At 38.3% G+C, this 15,423-nt stretch overlaps 1 protein-coding gene across 2 annotated transcripts in view; it reads left to right on the top strand.

Moving 5' to 3' along the window:
* Positions 1-15,423, top strand: part of LAMA2 (laminin subunit alpha 2) — a 661,080-nt gene that overhangs the window by 498,449 nt on the left and 147,208 nt on the right. For both annotated transcript variants that reach the window (XM_046006188.1, XM_046006187.1), the window contains exon 34: positions 2,070-2,168. In XM_046006188.1, coding sequence (XP_045862144.1) covers positions 2,070-2,168 — 99 coding nt within the window. The remainder of the gene's footprint in view (positions 1-2,069; positions 2,169-15,423) is intronic.

The following is a 15,423-nucleotide window of genomic DNA, read 5'->3' as shown; positions in this document are numbered from 1 at the left end:
TAGGGCTAGGGGAATGAAACTACCTTTGTCAAGCTCAGAGAGAGAGAAAGTAACTTGCCTGGAAAGGCCTAGCCCAGCCTCCTTGTACTCTTGCCGTGGAGTCTAAGAGAGTGTGTGAGCTGGATCAGAGCTGTGAATTCATAGGACAGGTTTATCAGACATGAGAAGGCAGGCAGGCTAGTAAAAGATAAGGCTAGAAACTTGAGTGGGGTAGGGTGATGTGAAGGACAACCTTGAAAGCTAGACAGAGGAATCTTGAGTTTACCTTGCAGTAACAGGAGTTTTAATAAGGAAGATGCTGACTGGATATTTTCCTTAGTCGCCCCTAATCCATGGTTTCATTTACCCATGGTCAGCAATGGTTCACAAGCAGATGATCTTCCTTCTGACTTATCAACAGGTCAGTAGTACCCTCATGTATGCCACAGTGCCTCGCTATGTAAGCATTTCATCATCTCACATCATCACAAGAGGGGTGCATATAGTCCAGTAACATATTTTGAGAGAGGGAGAGAGTATATTCACATGATTTTTATTACAGCATGTCTTTATAATTGTTCTAGTTTATCGTTGTTAATCTCTTATGAGTCTAATTTATGAATTAAACTTTATCCTAGGCTCATATGTATAAGAAAAACACCAGTATATCAGGGTTCAATAGGATCAGTTTCAGGCATCTACTAGGGGTCCTGGAACATAACCCTCCATGGATGAGGGGGAACGGCTATACATGGGAAGATTACAAAGAAAGGAAATTGAATTAGAAAAGCAAATACTTCAGTAGGACATAAATAATTTTGAAAATACTACCTAAGCACTGGATGAAGTAGTGAAATGCCCTAATGGAAGAGCTTTTCATCTGTGACCACCACCTGAGCCAAGAGATACAGTCTTCTACCTCCTGAGCACTGGCTGAGTGTTGGTCAAAACCACCTTGATTTTCCTTCAGTTCCAGTCTTCCTTGAGTCTGGGTTTGTGTCCTTCTTTTACAATTTACTTAATACCTGGATGCTTGGGATCCTATCCTAATATTCTAAAAATAGTAAGCAAGTTATTTCACTTCCTTGTTTGTTTCCTTTCTCTGTGTCAGTGCTATCTGGTTCCAGCCTGAGATCACTGAGAACAGAGTTGAGGTTCTGAGCTCATTGCAACAAGGCAGACACTGCCCACCATGGGGCATGTGGGCATGTCTCCAAAGAAGGTCAGAGAAAAGACTCTGAGTATTTGAGTTTGTGCTGGGTGTTCTGGGGTAGCTGTAAGGAAGCAGGGGTTTGGGCTGGATTGGGTGCTATTAGGAAGTGGGGGTAATGGATGATTCTAATGAAGTTTATGGAGAAGAGGGAAGAACACAGGTTAGCTAAGCTATAATGACCAAAGGGACAGTGGTCACTCAGATTCAACAGCAAATGGATCTTTGGTACCTTTGAGACCATGGCTTTGTCTGTGCTGAGAGATGATTATGGAGTGGTCTTTTTTTCTTTCATAGATCCCTGTCACAAGATGACCTTGTCTAATGTTACTGTTCTGTGACATTGACTATGTTCAACAAGGAAAATGACCCCTCTATGAGTGCCTAGCCAGGCTCCCTCCTCTCTTTTCTGTAAACTGTATCTCTCTTCATTGAAATGGGTGCCTTGAATAATTGGGCAAAATTCATCTTGACTCTACCCCTTACTGGCCATGTGATCTTGTGTAGGTTTTAACTTCCTTTGAACTACAGTCTCCTCAGACACAAAACAAAATAATATTTACCTCATAGAACTGTTTTAAGAATTAAGTGTGTGTGTGTGTGTGTGTGTGTGTGTGTTGGGGGGGACCCTGGCACATACTAATTTCTCAGAAAATGACTGCAACTTGCATTGCTTGCCAAGATATTCTGCATAGCACTAGAGATATATAGATATATAGATGTATATCTTTTCTAGTTGAACTGGTTTCTTTATCTTTTCTTGGAAGACAAGAAGGTGAAATACTTTGTATATAAAGGAAAACTGTTGTGTTAAATGTGCAACCCCATGATCACTGCAAAACCATTTACTAAAATGTATATGGGATGAAATCTCTTTCAGCACCTGCTCTCACCTCAGCGGGCCCCAGAGAGGCTCATTCAATTGGCAGAAGGCAATCTGAACATGCTCGTGTCGGAAATGAATGAGCTTCTGACCAGGGTAAGTTGGGAGGATCATGAATGTCCTTACAGCAGATAGATCATGTATATTAAGGAAAATTACATCAAATTTCTGAAGTGCAAATCTTGTTGTTTCTAATTCCCAATTTGGGGGAGAATTAGATGTATTTTGACTTGATACTTCTGCCTCAAAGAAAATCCTGAAGCTCAGTAGCATCAACAGAAGTTGTGATTCTTGGGCAGTGTCCAGGACAAGGGCAAAAAATATCAGCGAGGGTGTATTTTGAAAATTCTATCTAGTCACACATAAAAGTTTTTATCAGTTTTGAATTCCAACAACACTGTCTTTGACTATGTAAGGAAAAAGAAAAACAAATGAAAATACTTACAGGCGCTTTGATCTTATCACGGGATATTTGCATTTGTATAGAAATACAGTGGAAATCAGTATTCCTAACAAAAGAGGAAATCTTTATTGTGAAAATCCAAAGCATTTAAGACAGTTTGAAAAGTTAGAATGTAAAGTCCCTGTTACATTTATCAGACTTTTTAAGGAATTGGGTGTTTTAAACTTTCAAAACCTGAAGAGGGTCATTTCTTTTTGCTGTTAGAGAATGAAGAAAACAACACAAAGTCCGCCATCTTGTGGCCAGAAAAATGCATGAGCAGAAACCTGGCCTGTAATTTAGGGATCCAGTTTGATTATCTAAGAGCTTTAAATGATGAAGAATATTGAAGCTAGAATGTCCTTACATATTATCTAGTTCATTTTTTTGTTTATTTGTTCAAAAAGATATACCTCCGGTCGTGACAATGAAAAGAATTACCACTGGCCATACAATTCACTAAACTCAGGGACCTAAGTAGAACCCAGTCTCCAGGGGTACCTGGGTGGCTCTGTCAGTTAAAACACCTGTCTTTGGGTCAGGTCATGATCTCAGGGTCCTGGGATTGAGCCCCATGTCGGGCTCCATGATCAGTGGGGAGTCTGTTGGAGGCTCTCTCTCTCTTTCTCTCCCTCTGCGCCCCCTACTCCTGACTCGTGCACAGGCACTCTCTTTCTCTATCTTAAGTAAATAATTTTTTTTTTAAGATTTTTTTATTTGTCAATGGGAGAGAAAGCACAATCAGGGGGAGCAGCAGGCAGGGGGAGAAGCATGCTTCCCACTGAGCAGGGAGCCAGATGCAGACTCCATCCCCAGACCCTGGAATCCTGACCTGAGCTGAAGGCAGACACTTAGCCCAGTGAACCACCCATACTTATGTATGTAGATGTGTGGAGGGTAATATGGAACAACTGCATGCAAATACGTATTAAAACATGAAATAAAATGAAGGAACAAGAAATGTACCTGAGAAACATAAATGGGATGATTTAATCTCTTTAAGGGTAATTTGGGAAAATTCCATGGAACAGGAAGCATTTCATTTATTCATTCATTTTATTAATACTTATTGGGCAACTACCATGTTCTTGGTACTCTGTCAAAATGACAGACACTGGGAATAGAGGAACAGGAAAAACTGACACAAGCATTGCTCTCATTGATTTGATTATAGCTTAATTATTTAAACCTAGAAACAAGAGCTATTTTACTAGGAAAATCAGCCCTTTATAATGTCTTAGCCTACATCTTTTTTATCTTCTCAGCAGAATCTCCCATACTGAATAAATTTTTAAAAATAGGCTTCATATATTAGAGAAGTTGAAGGTTACAAGGAAAGTTGATTGGAAAGTACAGATGGTTCCCATATACCGCCTAACCCTACATATACATAGCTTCCCCATTATTAACACCCTCACCCCAGAGTGGTATGCTTATTACAATAAAGCTGCACTGATAATCATTGTCATTCAAAGTTCATAGTGTACTTTTTGTTTCATTCATGGTGTTGTATATTCTATAGGTTTTGAGAAATGTTTAGTGACATGTGTACACCATTATAGTATCATACAGAGTAGTTTCACTGCCCTAAAAATGCTCTATGCTCCACCTACTCAAATCTCTCTCCTCTCAAACCCCTAGTAAAATGATCTTTTTACGGTCTCTATAGTTTTGCCTTCTCCAAAGTATCACATAGTTGCAATCATACAGTATGTAGTCTTTTCACATGGGCTTCTTATACTTGGTAATATCCATTTAAGTTTCCTCTGTATCTTTTCATGGCTTGATTACTCATTTCTTTTTTAGTACTGACTGATACTTTCCGTTGTCTGATTGTACCACAGTTTATTTATCCATTCATCTACTAAAGGACACCGTGGTTGCTTCCAAGTTTTGGCAACACAAGTAAAGCTACTATAAACATTTGAGTACATAAGTTTTCAGTTCATTTTTGTAAGTAACAAGGAGCTCAATCAGTGAATCATAAAGTAAAAGCATGTTTCGTTTTGTAAGAAATCACCAGACTGTCCTCCAAAGTGGCAGTGCCATTTTGCCTCTCACCAGCAATGAGTATGAATTCCAATTGCTCCACAACCTCACTAGCATTTGGTGTTGTCACTGTTTTGAATTTTTGCCATTCTGTTATGTGTGTAGTTGTAGCTTCTTGTTTTAATTTATAGTTCTCTAATGATATATGATACCGAACATCTTCCTATATGCTTATTTGCCATCATATGTGTATCATCTTTGGTGAGATGTCTGTTAAGGTCTTGCCTTGGACTGAGTGTTTATGTCCCCTCCAAAATTCCTGTGTTGAAATTCTAACTGCCAGGGTGATGATAATAGGAGGTGTGGCCTTTGAGAGGTGATTAGGTCATGAATATGGAACCCTCATGAATGGAATTAATGCCTTTACAAAAGGAACCCCTATAGAAAAAAGATTCTTTTCTGCCTCCTTACCTTATGAGGACACAGTGAAAAATGGTACTAGGAAGTGAGTTCTCACCAGACACCAGACCCACAGGGGACTTGATCTTGTGCTTCCCCCCAGTTTCCAGAACTATGAGAAATAAGCTTTAGTTGTTATAAGCCACCCAATGTATAATATTTGGTGATGGCAGCCCAGATGAACTAAGACAAGTCTTTCCTCATTTCCTTTTTATTTGCATTGTTTGTTTTCTTATTATTTAGCTTTAAGAGGTCTTTGTATATTTTAGATCATAGCCCTTTCTCAGATATGTCCTTCACAAAGCCAGTCAGTGGCTTGCTTTCTCATTCTCGACAATATCTCTCACAGTGCAGAAGTTTTTAATTTTAATGAAGTCCAGTTTATCAATTGTTTCTTTCATGTATTTGACTTTGGTGTTGTATCTAAAAGTTGTCACCGTATTTAAGGTCATATAGATTTTCTTCTGTTATCTTCTAGGTGTTTTATAGTTTTGTATTTTACATTTAGGTCCAGCATCCAATTTCAGTTAATTTCAATACTATTTTTAAATAAATTTGTTATTTTAGAATTGTTTTAGATTTACAGAAAAGTTTTAAAGGTAATACAGAGATTTCCTCTATACTCCATACTCAGTTTCCCCTACTATTAATTTCTTGGTACGGTATATCTATCATAACTAATGAACTAGTATTGCTCCGTTATTGTTAACTAAAAACTGTACTTTATTCAGATTTCTTCAATTTTCACTTACCATCTTTATATTATTCCAGAATCTCATTCTAGGACACTGCATTACATTTAGTCATCATGTCTTTTAGGCTATGGACTGAGATTTAGACTTCCTTGTTTTTACGATTTGGTAGTTTTGACAAGCTCATGTATTTTGTAGGATGTCCCTCATTGGGGTTTGCCTCATGTTTTTGTGATAAGTATGGAGTTATGGGTTTTTGTGGGAAAGGCTAAAGAGGGTAAAGTATCATTTTTATCATTTTATCATTTTTATTACATCAAATTAAGAACCCATGTAATCAGTGTGTCTTATTATCTTGATTACCTGCTAAGATAATGTTTACCAGATTTGTCCACTGTAAACTTACCCTTTTTCTAAGACCATTTTTATCTGTATATTCTTCAGATTTTATAACACAAAAAGCCTAGAAATAAGACTACTGAAAGCAAAGATCTCTTTAATGAAGTGAGGATGAGGAAGAAATGAAAATCCTCATTTATTAATTAAACTTCTCTCTATCACATTTATAATTAGAAACATAATTATCATGGAGACTTTAAATACTGAAGTCAACATGATCAATTCTTCCCCTGTGGTCAAGCAGCATGAAATCAAAAGGTGAATTGATACATATGGAATCATCACTAGAAGGCTACATTACTGAAATATCCAATAGTATTATCCTGAGACCACCAGTACCTTTATCTCATGGACATGAATGATCCAGCATTGGATGTGGTAGCCATGACTTTCATGGCTACATTAGAGGAGACAGTGCCTTAAATTAGGAGCCCATATAGGAATTACTTAGGGTTAGGTCTCAGTTCCAAAGGTTGTGATGTAATTGGTCTGAGGCGGGGCAGTAAGTGCACTGGGATTTTCCTTTTTTTTTTTTTTTCCTTTTAGATTTTTCCATTTATTTGATAGAGGGTGAGATCACAAGTAGGCAGAGAGAGAGGGGGAAGCAGGCTCCCCACTGAGCAAAGAGCCCGATGCAGGGCTCGATCCCAGGACCCCGAGATCATGACCCAAGCCGAAGGCAGAGGCCTTAACCCACCGAGCCACCCAGGCACCCCATTGCACTGGGATTTTCAAGACCTCTTCCAATGATTCTGATGTCAGCCAGGGTTGAAAACTGTGAGCTTATACTCACCTGATAATTTCAGCTACAATTCACAATTCTGCAGGAGAGTTCTTTCACTGTACAGTCAGTCTTTTCTTAATTATTAATTATGTTTATTAACATATAATGTATTATTTGCCCTAGGGGTACAGGTCTGTGAATTGTCAGGCTTCTACATTTCACAGCACTCACCATATCATATACTCTCCCCAATGTCCATAACCCAACCACCCTCTCCCTACCCCCTGCCCCCAGCAACCCTCAGTTTGTTTTGTGAGATTAAGAGTCTCTTATGGTTTTTCTCCCTCCTAATCCCATCTTGTTTCATTTTTTCCTTCCCTACCCCCCAAACCCCACACCCTGCCTCTCAAATTCCTCATATCAGAGAGATCATATAATAATTGTCTTTCTCTGATTGACTTATTTCACTAAGCATAATACCCTCTAGTTCTATCCACGTAATTGCAAACGGCAAGATTTCATTTCTTTTGATGGTTGCATAGTATTCCATTGTATATATGTACCACTGCTTCTTTATCCATTCATCTGTTGATGGACATCTTGGTTCTTTCCATAGTTTGACTATTGTGGACATTGCTGCTATAAACATTCGGGTGCATGTGCCCCTTCAGATAGCTACATTTGTATCTTTAGGGTAAATACCCAGTAGTGCAATTGCTGGGTTGTAGAGTAGCTCTATTTTCACCTTTTTGAGGAAACTCCATGCTGTTTTTCAGAGTGGCTGTATTCCCACCAACAGTGTAGGAGGGTTCCCCTTTCTCCCCATCTTCTCCAACATCTGTCATTTCCTGACTTGTTAATTTTAGCCATTCTGACTGGTGTGAGGTGGAATCTCATTGTGGTTTTGATTTGTATTTTTCTGATGCCGAGTGATGTGGAGCACTTTTTCATGTGTCTGTTGGCCATCTGGATGTCTTTGCAGAGATGTCTGTTCATGTCCTTTGCCCATTTCTTGATTGGATTATTTGTTCTTTGGGTGTTGAGTTTGATAAGTTTGTTATAGATTTTGGATACTAGCCCTTTATCTGATATGTCCTTTGAAAATACCTTCTCCCATTCAGTCAGTTGTCTTTTGGTTTTGTTGACTGTTTCCTTTGCTGTGCAGAAGCTGTTGATCTTGATGAAGTCCCAGTAGTTCATTTTTTATCTTGCTTCCCTTGCCTTTGGCAATGTGTCTAGGAAGAAGTTGCTGCAGCTGAGGTCGAAGAGGTCGCTACCTGTGTTCTCCTCAAAATTTTTCATGGATTCCTGTTTCACATTGATGTCTCTCATCCATTTGGAGTCTATTTTTGTGTGTGGTATAAGGAAATGGTCCAGTTTCATTCTTCTCCATGTGGCTGTCCAATTTTCCCAACATCATTTCTTGAAGACACTGTTTATTTTCCACTGGACATTCTTTCCTGCTTTGTCAAAGATTAGTTGACCATAGAGGTGAGGGTCTATTTCTGGGCTCTCTATTCTGTTCCATTAATCTGTGTGTCTGTTTTTGTGCCAGTACCATACTGTCTTGATGACAGCTTTGTAATAGAGCTCGAAGTCTGGAATTGTGATGCCACCAACTTTGGCTTTCTTTTTCAACATTCCTCTGGCTATTTGGGGTCTTTTCTAGTTCCACAAACATTTTATGGGTTTTTTTTTTCCATTTCTTTGGGAAAAAAAAGATGGTATTTTTATATTTTATTTAAATATAAAATTTATATTTTATTTAAATGTGTAGATTGCTTTAGGTAACGTAGACATTTTCACAATACTTGTTCTTCCAATCCATGAGTATGGAACATTTTCCATTTCTTTGTGTCTCCTCAATTTCTTTCATGAGTACTTTATAGTTTTGAGTACAGATTCTTTGCCTCTTTGGTTAAGTTTATGCCTGGGTATCTTGTGGGTTTTGGTGCAGTTGTAAATGGGATTGACTCCTTAATTTCTCTTTCTTCTGTCTTGTTTTGTTGTAAAGAAATGTAACTGATTTCTGTGCATTGATTTTATATCCTGACACTTTACTGAATTCCTGTATGAGTTCTAGCAGTTTTGGAGTGGAGTCTTTTTAGTTTTCCACATAAAGTATCATATCATCTGCAAAGAGTAATAGTTTGACTTCTTCTTTGTCGATTCGAATGCCTTTTATTTCTTTTTGTTGTCTGATTGCTAGGCTAGGAATTCTAGTATCGTTTTGAATAGCACTGATGATAGTGGACATCCCTGCCATGTTCCTGACCTTAGGGGAAAAGTTTTCAGTTTTTCCCCTTTGAGAACAATATTCGCTGTGGGTTTTTCATAGATGGCTTTCATGATATTGAGGTACGTACCCACTATCCCTACACTTTGAAGAGTTTTGATCAAGAAAGGATGCTGTACTTTGTCAAATGCTTTTTCAGCATCTACTGAGAGTATAATATGGTTCTTTTTCTTTCTTTTATTAATGTATTGTGTCACATTCACTGATTTGCAGATGTTGAACCAACCTTGTAGCCTTCCTTGCAGGAATAAAGCATTCCTTACAGGAATAAATCTCACTTGGTCATGGTGAATAATCCTTTTAATGTACTGTTGGATCTTATTGGCTAAGATTTTGGTGAGAATTTTCACATCCATGTTCATCAAGGATATTGGTCTATAATTCTCCTTTTTTGGTGGGGTCTTTGTCTGGTTTGGGGATCAAGGTAATGCTGGCCTCAAAAAATGAGTTTGGAAGTTTTCCTTCCATTTCCATTTTTTGGGACAGTTTCAGGAGACTAGGTATTAATTCTTCTTTAAAAGTTTGGTAGAATTCCCCTGGGAAGTCATCTGGCCCTGAGCTCTTATTTTTTGGGAAATTTTTGATGACTGCTTCAATCTCCTTACTGGTTATGGCTCTGTTCAGGTTTTTCTATTTCTTCCTGGTTCAGTTGTCGTAGTTTATATTCCTCTAGGAATGCATCCATTTCTTCCAGATTGTCAAATTTGCTGCTGTATAGTTGCTCATAATGTGTTCTTATAATTGTTTGTATTTCTTTGGTGTTGGTTGTGATCTCTCCTCTTTCATTTATGATTTTATTTATTTGGGTCCTTTCTCTTTTCTTTTTGGTAAGTCTGGCCAGGGGTTTATCAATCTTATTAATTCTTTCAAAGAACCAGCTCTTAGTTTCATTGATTCGTTCTACTGTTCTTTTGGTTTCTATTTAATTGTTTTCTGCTCTGATCTTTAGGATTTCTCTTCTCCTGCTGGGATTAGGCTTTCTTTGCTGTTCTTTCTCCAGCTCCTTTAGGTGTAGGGTTAGGTTGTGTACTTGAAACCTTTCTTGTTTCTTGAGAAAGGCTTGCATCACTATATACTTTCCTCTCAGGACTGCCTTTGCTGTGTCCTAAAGATTTTGAACAGTTGTGTTTTCATTTTCATTTGTTTCCATGAATTTTTTCAATCTTCTTAATTTCTTGGTTGACCCGTTCATTCTTTAGTAGGATGCTTTTTAGCCTCCATGTATTTGAGTTCTTTCCCACTTTCTTCTTGTGATTGAGTTCCAGCTTCAGAGTATTGTGGTCTGAAAATATGCAAGGAATGATCCCAATATTTTGGTACCTGTTGAGACCTGATTTATGCCCCAGGGTGTGATCTATTCTGGAGAATGTTCCATGTGCACTAGAGAAGAATGTGTATTCTGTTGCTTTGGGATGGAAAGTTCTGAATATATCTGTCATGTCCATCTGGTCCAGTGTGTCATTTAAAGCCTTTATTTCCTTGTTGATCTTTTGATTGGATGACGTGTCCATTTCAATGAGGGGGTTAGAGTCCCCTACTATTACTATATTATTGTTGATGTGTTTCTTTGATTTTATTATTAATTGGTTTATATAATTGGCTGCTCCCATGTTAGGGGCATAGATATTTAAAATTGTTGGATCTTCTTGTTGGATGGACCCTTTAAGTATTATATAGTGTCCTTCCTCATCTCTTATTATAGTATTTGGCTTAAAGTCTAATTTATCTGATACAAGGATTGCCACCCCAGCTTTCTTTTGATGTCTCTTAGCACGATAAATTGTTTTCCACCCCCTCACTTTAAATCTGGAGGTGTCTTTGGGTCTAAAATGAGTTTCTTGTAGACAGCATATCAATGGGTCTTGTTTTGTTTTGTTTTGTGTTATCCTGTGTCTTCTGTGTCTTCTGACTGGGGCATTTAGCCCATTTACATTCAGGGTAACGATTGAAAGGTATGAATTTAGTGCCATGTATCCTGTAAGATGACTATTAGTGTATATTGTCTCTGTTCCTTTCTGATCTACTACTTTTAGGCTCTCTCTTTGCTTAGAGGACCCTTTTCAATATTTCCTATAGGGCTGGTTTGGTGTTTGCAAATTCTTTTAATTTTTGTTTGTCCTGGAAGCTTTTTAATCTCTCCTTCTATTTTCAATGCAGCCTAGCTGGATGTGTTCTTGGCTGCATATTTTTCTCATTTAATGCTTTGAATATATAATGCCAGTTCTTTCTGGCCTGCCAGGTCTCTATGGATAAGTCTGCTGCCAGTCTAACATTTCTACCATTGTATGTTACAGACTTCTTGTCCCAAGCTGCTTTCAGGATTCTCTCTGTGTCACTCTGACTTGTAACTTTTACTATAAGATGACAGGGTGTGGGCCTATTTTTATTGATTTTGAGGGCAATTCTCTGTGCCTTCTGGATTTTGATGTGTGTTCCTTTTACTGTATTAGGAGAATTCTCTGCTATACTTTGCTCCAATATACCTTCTGCCCTTCTTTCTCTTTCTTTTTCTGGGATCCCAATTATTCTAATATTGTTTCATCTTACAGTCTCACTTACCTCTTGAATTCCTCCCTCGTGGTCCAGTAGTTGTTTGTGTCTCTTTTGCTCAGCTTCTTTATTCTCTGTCATTTAATCTTCTATATCACTAATTCTCTCTTCTGCCTCATTTATCCTAGCAGAAAGAGCCTCCATTTTTTATTGCACCTCATTAATAGCTTTTTAAATTTCAATTGGTTAGATTTTAGTTCTTTTATTTCTCCAGAAAGGGATTGTATTTCTCCAGAATGTGTTTCCCTAATATCTTCCATGCCTTTTTCGAGCCCAGCTAACACCTTGATAATCGTCATTCTGAACTCTAGTTCTGACATTACCAATGTCCATATTGATTAGGTCCCTAGCCATCAGTACTGCCTCTTGGTTTTTTTGTTTGTTTGTTTGTTTGTTTGTTTTTTGTGGTGAGTTTTTCTGTCTTGTCATTTTATCCAGATAAGATTATATGCATGGGAGAATAAAATACTAAAAGGCTGGCAAAGACTCCAGAAAAATGTATGCTAACTAAATCAGAAGAGACCCAAAACTGGGGGGAGAAGAAAGGGGGGAAAAAAGAAATAAAAATAAAAAAATTTTTAAAAGTGTATATACACTTTTTAAATATATATATATATATATATACATCTATCTATCTATCTATATATTAGACTGCTGAATATTACGAGCCAGCCACTTGATTTTGGGTGTGTTTTGGTCTCTTAGAAGAAACAACCTCGCAAAATATTAAAGAAAGAAAAGCATATATATATATACAAAAATAAGGGTAAACACAATGAAGGGACGGACTATGACAGTAAATATGAAAATGTAAAGAAAATTTTTAAAGGAATTGATAAGTTGGCTGGAAAAAGAAAGAAAGAAGAGAACATGAACAGGCTGAAGACGAGAACAAAGCCATGTGCTAAATTTAGGGTATATTTTGATCTAGTAGAAGAAATTATATACCAAAATTTTAAAGAAAAAAATCTATATGTATATAAAAAATAAGGTTAAATATAATGAAGGGATAAAATATGGCTATAACAATGAAGATTTAGAAAGATTTTTTTTTTAAAGTTATTGTTAGGTTAGACTAGTTAAAAAAACATTAAAAGAGGAAAGAGGAGATGTTAAAAAAATAGAATAAGAAAAAATAAAATTAAAAAATTAACTTTGCAAGACTAAAGGATCATGGGGAAAAAGTTGCGAATTCTCTGCATTGCTTTCCCTTAGCTCTGGAGTTCTGTTCTCATTGATTGGTGAACTTGGTCTTGGCTGGATGTTCTTGCTGATCTTCTAGGGGAAGTCTCAAATGTCTTTGCCCAAGGCGGAATGTACCACCCATGTTCTTGCTGATCTTCTAGGGGAAGGGACTGTTGCCATGAGTCTCAAATGTCTTTGCCCAAGGCGGAATGTACCACCCTTGCCAAGGGCCAGGCTAAAGCAATCAGCTCGGGTTCACTCTTGTGAGCTTTTGTTCCCTGAATGCTTTCTGTAGACCTCTAGAGAACAAGAATGAAAATGGCGGCTTCCCAATCTCCAGCCTGGAGGAGCCAAGAACTTGCAGCCCTACTTCTCAGTGTGCCGTCAGAGAAAAGTAGTTGATCCCTCCCGTCTCCCTGGTCTCTGGCTGCACTCCAAGTTCACTCAGCCTGTGACTGAGCATTTCTGTCTCTGGCATACAACCCTGGTTGGAGTCTCCAAACCCAGCAGATTCCTACCACACACTCCTGCACCACTCCTCCCAGAGAAGGAAGGAGGGGGTCTCCCCGATCTGCCACTTGTGGGGTCCCTGCTCGAAGAGCAGTGGTCTGACTGTGCCTTGGATCTGGTTTAAGGTAACCAGAATCTGAGAGCTCCATCTCTGTAGTCAGCTTCCCTGCTCCAATACCGGGGAGTTCTGCCACACTCAGACATCCCCAATCCTTCTGTGACCCCGCAGGACCTGAGACCACACTCTCCCTACAAGGGTTCCACCCCCACTTAGCCTCTGGAGCGATGTCCCTCAGTGGAGCAGACTTCTAAAAGTTCCGATTTTGTGCCCTGCTGCTCCACTGCATGCAGGAGCGAGCCCCTCCGCCTCCCCATGGTCTATCTTCCCGTCATTTCAGATTCACTTCTCCGCATGTCCTACCTTCCAGAAAGTCATCGGTTTTCTGTTCGTAGAATTCCTGCTCTTCTTCTCTTCTATCTCCTGTTGAGTTTTCAAGTGTTCAGAATGGTTTCATAACTATCTAACTGAACTCCTGGGACCTGATGTCATTTCAGTCTGCCACTCCTTTGCCATCTTGGCTCCTTCTGCATAAAACTTTCTTTTCACAAAGTGTTATGAATAGTTGTGAAAGTACTCTCTTATTGGGGAAATCATCTTTTAAAATAGCTTAGACTATGTCCTGATCCTTGAAGAGCTTTATGACTTCTGAATAATTAAAACATTATGTTTTGGCAGTTGAATAGACTAATCCTTTGTCCAGCTGATGGTAAAATGCAGGGAGACCAGCCAGTCTTTTTGATGCTCTTTTCTTCTTTGTTTGTTAACCAGTTGCTTTATGAATAATGCATTCGTTAGATTTGTTAAAGCATTTGGTGAGTCTCATCCTACATAACTGGTATAGGAGCTTGCCCTTTCTCCTACAAGTGCTTATATATTTTATGCTCATTTTTTTCATGGGGAAATCTAGTTCTCTAATACTGTGATAAAGAGAATCATATTCCTCCCCAAACTAACACTTAACATGCATTTTGTATAATTTATAGTGGAAATATTACATAGGCAAAATATTACATAATCACATACCGCTTTTAGTGTATTCTGATTTATTGCCATCTGATTTCCCTCTTGAAATGTAAGTTTCTTGAACATAGGAATTAAATTCAGCATATTTGAACTGTCCTACAATGTGGGTAACTACTGAGATGCTTTTTGATGCCAACTCCACATACCTCCAGAGCTACTGTTCTTAGTTCTCTCTTCTGTTTCACAGCCAAAGTTTTTGAAAACCTTGGAGACAGTTCTGCATTCACTTCTCACTCCACTGCAATTTAAATTTCCTCTCCAAGCTTGCTACTAAAGCTATTTCTAGATCATAACCAATGACAAGTTGGTCATTAAATCCAATGAAAACTTTAATTTACTTGAACCCACTTTAGCAATTGTCATTTTTGACCTTTCCTTCCTCCTTGACTTATTCTCCTCTAGTTTACTCCTAATTCTCTGTCCTTTTATTCTCAGGCTCTTACTCTGCCCATCCCTTAAGAGTTGGTTTTCTTGGGGTGCAGTCATCAATCTACATCTTTTCTCACTTGTAAATTCTTTCTTTGGGCTTTAATTGCCATATATAAGCTGATGATTCAAAAATCTATATTTTCTTTTTTTATGTTTTATTCATTTATTTGACACAGAGAGAGATCACAAGTAGGCAGAGAGGCAGGCAGAGACAGGGGGAAAGCAGGCTCCCCGCTGAGCAGGGAGCCCAAATGTGGGGCTCGATCCCAGTACCCTGAAACCATGACCTGAGCTGAAAGCAGAGACTTAACCCACTGAGCCACCCAGGTGCCCCCAAAATCTATATTTTCAAGACAGACTTTATTCTGCTTCAGTCCCAAAAACCAAGCTTCTGATTGGACATCTCAAATTAAACTCATCATCTTCCTCTTAAAACCCATACTTTCTCCTGTTTAGAGCATCTCAGTAATTTGTCCTTCAATATGTAGCCAATTCTCCCCCACCCAAGTTAATAAGTTACCCTTTACTCTACCTTCATTTTCAACCAAATCCAGTTCAGTTTTCTTGTATGATCTCTCCTTCTAAGCCATCT

This window comes from Meles meles, chromosome 5 (assembly GCF_922984935.1).
Source record: "Meles meles chromosome 5, mMelMel3.1 paternal haplotype, whole genome shotgun sequence".
In the NCBI taxonomy this organism is placed as follows: Eukaryota; Metazoa; Chordata; class Mammalia; order Carnivora; family Mustelidae; genus Meles; species Meles meles.
The sequence above is the reverse complement of the archived record's forward strand: the minus strand, read 5'-3'. Positions and strand labels throughout refer to the sequence as shown.